Source organism: Triticum dicoccoides, chromosome 2A (assembly GCF_002162155.2).
Source record: "Triticum dicoccoides isolate Atlit2015 ecotype Zavitan chromosome 2A, WEW_v2.0, whole genome shotgun sequence".
In the NCBI taxonomy this organism is placed as follows: Eukaryota; Viridiplantae; Streptophyta; class Magnoliopsida; order Poales; family Poaceae; genus Triticum; species Triticum dicoccoides.
In genome coordinates, this window is record NC_041382.1 from 39,924,136 (window position 1) to 39,931,921 (window position 7,786).

Sequence of the window (7,786 nt, forward strand, 5' to 3'; positions counted from 1 at the left end):
GGTGGGGATGGAGGAGAAGAGGATGCAGGCCCGACGCCCGCCGGGAGGGGGGGAGCGGACAAGGGGGAGGAGGGGGGAGGAGGAGGAGGGGGAGGAGGGGCGCGACGCGCGCGGCCCGTGGTCGGAGGCGGTGGGAGGGGAGGGCGGCCGGCGGCGGCGGGGAGGAGCGGGAGGAGGAACCCTAGTCGCGACGAAAGCTGTTTGACTATCTAACTGTTAGTAGCTACTTTCTGTTATGGTATTGCAACTTCTATATCCCCTCGCTGAAGCAAAAAAGCCTCCATTTTTTTTTGAAATATTCTTGTGACCATCTTTTTATTTTATTTTTGTGAAAATGGTATGATTTTATTCCTCTGAAATAGTGTTACAGTGCGCTAATACAAAGCAACCATCTGTTTGCTTGTTATGCGTAGTGCTAGTCAAAGTTCATTTTTTTTTGTTTTGTTGATCTATTGGTGCATTGAAATAAAGTGATCTCACTTTTATTGATTGATGATTGAATTTGCTGGATATACCAAGTTTGATTTCTACCAGGCTTTGGGTATAAAGGTTTTGGTTGAGCGAAGATTCTGATTGTGGCTGATAGGAGGGACAAAACTATACACCTCGTTTACCCATGGTTTTTGAGCGAGTGAATTGCAAATAAACCACTACATTAGCGCCTAGGTTTGCAGAAAACACCGGTTTACAATTTCTTGCCAAAAATCACTAATTTTTGGCCTAATCTTTTGCAAAAAATGCTAGTTGATGGCTTTGGCCCATCTGATGAGGATTATGACAGATGGAGACCACCATTTGCTGATGTGGCGCAACGTTTGCGATAAGCAATGTTAGATGGGTCATTTGCGAAAAACTCCTCCCTCCCTGAAACTATCCCGATCCAGTTGGGGATCGAGCAACCCCCTCATGTGAGCTTCTGTAATCCGAGGAGGAAAGAAGAGGCAGTAGGCTGGCGACCCCGTGCTCGGGGGTGAGCAGGTGGGTGTCGGGGGTGTCTGACGACCCCGTGCTCGCGTTCCAGGTGGGTGCGCGAGGGCGCCAGTTGGGTCCTGGGGGTGGCCGGCGACCCTATGCTTGCGTTCCAGCCTTCTAGGTAGGTGCCCGATGGTGTCCTCCTCGACAGATACAGGAGGGTGGTCGGGGAACTCCCGGCTACAGAGCTTCATGGTGGAGGGGAGGCCGGTCTAGAGCGCATCACTGGCAAGCTCAGCCGCGGCGCCGCCTTGTGAAGGCCTGGATGTGGGCGAGGAGCCAGAGGAGCAGTCGCATGCGTTCTTCAACCAGCGAGCTCTGGCTGCCACGAGGATGGCGGCGACTTTTGGCTCTGCGGCAGGCCGTGCTCAAGGTCTGGGCCACTGGACAACGACGAGGGCACTTGCCGGCTGACGGCGACGTGGGAGGATTTTTTAGAGAGAGAGAGAGAAGAAGAATTGACTAATCAATGCGCCAGCTCACCCGCCCAGCCAGCTCCGCTGCCGACTGCCGCAGCAGCCACGCATGTGTGCCCGTGCCCTCTGCTCCCGCTCCCGGTGACGAGGCCCATGACCGGCGTGCTGCTGCTTTGTTCGGCTGCTTGGGAGCCCAAATCTGATGTGGAGCTGATTGCTTATTATTATTGTTGTTGTTGTTGTTGTTGTTGTTGTTGTTGTTGTTGTTGTTGAAGGGTGTCCCTATAAAACTACAGGGACTATTTTGTAAATCTAGACAATCCAGCATCTATCGTCATATACCTTAGACTGTTATGCCACGTCATCAAATGCAGGACCCACATGTCATAATCAAAGTTAAAATGCTCAAAGAGACTGATCGGTGTTTTTTGCAAAAGATTAGCCCAAGAATCAATGGTTTTTGTCACAAATTCTTAAACCAGTATTTTCTGCAAACTTAGACTTCCATGTGGTGGTTTTCTGCAATTCACTCTTTTTTAGCAGAGAGAGACAGAACGCCTGGCGTGATAGCAAGGGAACAAAGATTGGGATTAAACTTGCTTGATTATTTTTCAACTAATGTTTGGCCATTATTTAGGCTATGCGTACAAACTGATCTGACTTCACCTCAATCTGAATCTAACTAAAAAATTCCTAATTATTCTGACTTCCTAATTGAAAAATAACCTCTTAATTATATGTATACTCTATACTGGAGTAGAAAGTAAGGAACTCTCTTCTTGGACCTTACGTCATTAGCGGAACCTAGTTTAGGCTTGAATTTGCGCCTGTTGTAGGGTGGATGCTGCCTGACACATGTTTCATTGCCCTCTTCTGCTCTTATTCTCATCATTCTACTGAATGTGACATGTAGAATTCACACACAATATCAAGTCATGTGGTATTTTGTTAGAACTGCATGTTGAACTTCATTTGCATGTGACTGCAATTATCAACCTTTCTGAAGATTATGATGAATCCAACATCATAGAATGTTTTATTTTCACATGGATTTTAATTGGTTATATTGTTTCAGTGATATTTCTCATTGTGAGCTTGGAAAGCATGTTTAGATTTGATATAGCTTAAATGTTTGGGTTGGCTAAAAACTTACCATGTCTCAATGCAGAGCATTCTCGTTGAAGAGCCTTCAGCTCAGCTTTTGTGATAAAGTATCTGATAAAGGGTTGGCAGAGGCAATTAATCGCCTTCCTCAGCTTGAAGAACTGGATATTTCGTTCTGCTCATTGTATGGCAATTTCTGCGAGTTAGTTGACAAAAGCCGCTCACAACTGAAATGCTTTAAGCTAAATGAACGCTGGGCTGATTTTCATAAGCGGTTTGATGCAGCCTATGAGCGCATAGAGATTGACCCAGAAGCATCATGGATTGCTAACAGTATGCCTCATCTCCAAGTCCTTCAGTTGATTGGCAGCGAAGTAACTAATGATGGACTGATGGCAATCCTTGACCATTGCCCTCACCTTGAATCACTTGACATACGTATGTGCTACAACCTCCAAATAGATGATGCTATGAAATCAAAGTGTGCTAGAATTAGAAACCTTAAGCTTCCTCATGATCCCATCTCTGATTTCAAGTACTGGGCCTACATTGACAGTGAGGATTACAGTGAGGATTACTCTGGTTCTGATTTTGAGGTTGATATGCACGATGATTTGCTGAATGTGGTCATGGATGATGATGATGATGATGGTGAATTCAATTATGTGGATGATTATGATGATGTTGGCTCAGAATCTGCCATGTATGATGATGTTGATGACATCTAAGCGGTGACCATGGACCTTCACTTTGGCGGGATTTGGAGCTGAAATGATGTGGTGTTCACCTGTTGTTGAATGAAATCCTTGGAAGTGGGGTTCGAGCACTTTGTTATGTGTGATTCTCTTGAGTTCGTGTCACCTGTTTGTTTCTCACATTTTTGCAAGAAACTAATCCATCCTCTTGCTGTCAGACTGGGTTGTTCGGTTATCACTCTTTTCACTTGTAGTTTGTGCTGCCTTGTGACTTGTCATGGAATTAGATTCTTGTAATGAACTATGACACCCTTGTTATGATTTTGGTTTCTTTTTGTTTGACCCCATCGCGGCCACTGAATCCTCTCAAAATGGCGCAATGCCATAGATGTCGGTGGCCAGCAAAGACAGCAAGCTCATCGTAGTTGCTTGCAATAATGAGATGTTGTCTCGTGCGCTCAGTTGCAATAGGCAGCCATTATTTGGTTTCTCACATGGAGTAGCTCAAGTGGAACATTAGAAATGGTTATTATTTGATTTGGAATATCTGTGCAACACTAGAAATGGTTGATGTTGCACATCCTCTATGCTAGATTGAACCATGTAGTTAGAAACAAACTTATCTCCCACGGAGCGTTCATAAGTCTTGATGTGCCCTGCCTCTTGGCTGACAGAATAGGTAGGCATTTTTGGATGCTTGAAGATTAATCCTAGTCTAGATGGTTAGTAGAATAGTTGAATTCTTGCCTAACGTTTGTAGAGATCAACCATATTCTGTGTGTCTCACCAGTCACCAGATATAATATTTGTGGAAGGCAACGCTGATTTAACCATGCGCGTGGTTCATTTTCTCATATCGTGATGTTCTCAGTTTAACATATCTGATGTATGCTCATCACAGAATCATTATTTATTTGAAATATCATATGTTTAAGATATCTGATGTATGTTCATCACATAATCATTATTTATCAAAATATCATATGATCGACCATAAAGGATAATCAGGCTCGAAAATACATAAAAAAACATACTATGCTGACATAACCCACATCGATTGCTCAGAACATATGAGCTGCACATAAGAATCCTACCAAGACCTCCTCTTACTTGGGGTGAAGATTAACATAATCACGGGGACCATATACCTCAAATAATTCAGCTAAAATGCTATTCTTCCTTCTCGGGTTGCATCCCATGTCTTGACATAGTTGATCATTGTACCAGATGTGAAGAAGCCCAATACAGGACCTCCGGAAGTAGACACGAGAATAGCGCTTCATAAACTTCTCCCACTCAAGGATATCACCCTGCATCGCTTTAACACTTGGTAATCTGAATCCACCATCAATGAAATGCACTAGCCATTTGCCCCGAATTTCTGCAGTGTACAGATTCGCCAAACTCTCTGAATAACCAAGGACCGCAAGCTGCGGAATCTTAGGATGTATGCACTCCCTGAATGTAAAAATGAAGAAAATCTTCAATAACCCGATCTGGATTGGAAATCAGCTACACATGTACACAAAAGTCAGGTAGTGATAGTAAAGTAACCTGTATAGAGGTACAGTCGAGGATATTGGCCCAACTGCAATACTCTGAAAGTATTCTGAAGTAAACATGTTCGTGATCTTTTGGTCTCCCTTGAATCCCGTTCCGAAGATCACTATATCACTCTTTATCGGCGAAGATTCACCTTCAACAACTACACCTTCCTTGCAGAAGCTAAAGGTCTTGGACTTCTTTAGAACAATGCTGCCTTCGTCTAGTCTCTTGTAGTGATCCTTTGGTGTAATGGCGATCAAGCATGTCGCTAGTGCCTCAAAGAAGCTATGCTCAGGCACCATGTCATGCTTCTTCATGGGGATGGAGTAGTAGCTCTCAGCAAACTTTGAGAATAACCACCTCTATTCATATACAAACAAGAATTAAGCGTGTGCCGATTTATTTTGAAACCTAAGTGTAAATTACATCAATGCAAAACAACATGCTGACTTTTAGTACCAGTGGAGTCAAGATGGTGGCCAAGAGACATAGGAGGAAGCCCTCGCCGGGCTTGTGAATGAGGAATTCAGAGAAGCGATTCAGATACAAGTTTGATATAGGGAAACCCCAAGCATAGTAGCTTGGTATGATCCAGTGCTTTGTTCGGACAACCATTGTACATGGATATTCAGTACCTGCAGGGATCAGTAAATTTATCCAAGTTCTTATCGAGAATAATTGTTAGAATTCAGACAATGTAATAATGGCAGACAATGCATTCAATTTCGCCGAATGACAAAAAACAGCCCTATTGTTGGTCATGCGAACAAAATTTGTGATGATGACATAGTTACTTCTGCACAAAGACGAAAAAAAAAATTAGTTGTAGGATTGTGTACCATTTACGTCTGCACATTCAGCAGCCACGTCGAGCGCTGATTTCAAGTAGCCAATGACGGTCACACGCTTGCCCTTTACCATCTCGTTAGCTTTCTTGGTGCCCATTTTGGCGTAATCCATGGTGTGAATCACCTGCCCATCAAATGCTTCTGGACCTTTGCCTTGAGGAAACGTGGGTATGTTGGGCACACCACTAAACCTCCCAATGCAAAGAACCACAAAGTCTGCCACGTGTGTCTGGAGACAGGAAAATATGATGCATTTAATACCTCATTAGCTTCACTGATTGAAAAGGGACATTACATGCTAGGGGTTAGAAAATGGAAGCAAAGTGGTTTTCACTTTCAGTTTTGGAAATATTTCAGCAACAATTTCAGTGATTTTGGTCAAAGTGCTGAAACAGTGGAATTCAACCAAAATTTTAAAATTACTGAAAATAATAAAAAAGATGCTTGAATTGCTGTGTACTACTGAAATTGCTTAATATTTTGGCTGAAAGCTAAATATTTCAGTGTCTACTGAAATTCATTGAGTTTCATCTGAATCTCATTGAAAGTGAAAACCATACAAACCATAGTTTTAAATAGCAGGCTATGGTATATAGCGGCAACCCTTAAAAACAGCTATAGCGGGGCTATAACGAGACTATAGTGGCAAATTGTACATGAAATCAAATAGCGGCAACATGCGCAAACAGCTATAGCGGGCTGCCGGCTATTTAAAACTTTGATACAAACACGGTCGAGAGAGGCATGGATCAGCTAGGTAGTACTTCATCTAGAAAAACTCTAGTTCGTGGATCAGTCCATATATGTACCTCCATGTTGTCCTCGGCGTCGGCCACGGTGAGACGCCACTCACCCTCGCCAGAACCAAACGCCTCGCCGCACCCGGCCCACTCCTCCCACTCCACCACCTCCTCCTCACCGACGCCCACATACTCCATCCCGACCACCCGGCGGCCAAACCTGACGCAGTCGAGCACGCCAAAGTGACGGGCATAGGCGTCAAGGTAGTCGGCGACCTGGCGGCGGTCCGGGAACACCTCCGTCACGGACTCCGGCCAAGGGAAGTCGGAGAACTGGTACATGGGCCGTTCCGACTGCAGCGACGTGCAGTCTGGGGCGCGCGCCCACACGCCGCCCAGGAGCTTGTCCGCCTCGAAGACGGCCGGCCGGCAGCCGCGCTCCAGCAGGTGCTTGCACGCCGTCAGCCCGCTCACGCCGGCTCCGACGACGGCCACCCTCTTCTTCTCCATTGAGGCTGCTAGTTTATTTACGAGTATATAAAGTATAAACGTTTGTGTTCGATGGTGTTGCTAGATGGTAGTCATATATAGGTGGCCAGAGAGCGGTTTTGCACCACGTGCTTTGTTGAAATTTTACGCGATCGAGTGATCCTGGATTTGGATAACATATTTAAAGCACCGCGCCATTCGATCTGACGTGTTATTTTTGTTACCATTCGTCCCAAGTCCACTCTTAGTCTTTGCTGAGCAAATATGGCATCAATTGTCCAGCCACAATGATAGGCCTTGTCGCTGAAGAAACCGTGGCACGTGTATACGTTGCATGTGTTGCATGTAGCACGTACCAGGCCACGCAGACGTATGTAGACGTGTACCATATGTGGTGCACTCGAGATATTGTCGATAGGCAGTGAGTGCTCCACAGTGCAGATTAAGCTATTAAAAATGTCTGTCTTGGACAAATGTATTCTAGTTATTGCACATCAGAGAGTGACTCAATTAAAAATAAAATAATAAAAATACCCATACAGATTTTCGCATAAAATCAGTGACATATAACTTAGATATGTAACACCTAGAACATATCTAAACACTAGTAGAAAAAAAGATATTTGTCCCGGTTCTAGAGGGTCTTTAGTCCCGTTTTAGTCCCGGTTGGTAACACCAAACGGGACTAAAGGAAATTTTATGAATTTGTTTTTAATTTCTTTTTTCGCATTTTCAAATTTAATCTATAATCACCCCTCATCACTGCTCAATTTAACCTCTAATCTCTAATCACCCCTCATCACTGCTTAATTTAACCTCTAATCTCTAATCACCCCTCATCATTCTAAATCATCTAACTTTCTGGCCGGTCACTCATCCTCTCACTACTCCAGCTTGAGCACGCTTAACTTTCGGATTCTATTCCCCCTCGTTTCCAAGTCTGCACTTGTTGTTTTCCTCACAATAGTAAGATGTCA

The 7,786-nt window shown here is 44.3% G+C and overlaps 2 protein-coding genes across 2 annotated transcripts in view; one reads left to right on the forward strand and one right to left on the reverse strand.

Moving 5' to 3' along the window:
* Positions 1–3,220, forward strand: part of LOC119357522 (putative F-box/LRR-repeat protein 23) — a 7,649-nt gene extending 4,429 nt beyond the window's left edge. The window contains exon 2 of the mRNA XM_037624440.1: positions 2,557–3,220. Within this exon, the coding sequence (XP_037480337.1) occupies positions 2,557–3,220 (664 nt within the window). The remainder of the gene's footprint in view (positions 1–2,556) is intronic.
* A 957-nt stretch (positions 3,221–4,177) lies between these two features.
* Positions 4,178–6,830, reverse strand: LOC119358813 (probable flavin-containing monooxygenase 1). Its single transcript, XM_037625222.1, has 5 exons — positions 6,390–6,830; positions 5,572–5,809; positions 5,192–5,367; positions 4,742–5,094; positions 4,178–4,645 (listed from the first exon to the last, which is right to left on the reverse strand). Exons 1-5 carry the CDS (start codon positions 6,828–6,830, stop codon positions 4,294–4,296), a joined length of 1,560 nt encoding a protein of 519 aa, XP_037481119.1. The 3' UTR covers positions 4,178–4,293.
* Between the last annotated feature and the right edge of the window lie 956 nt (positions 6,831–7,786).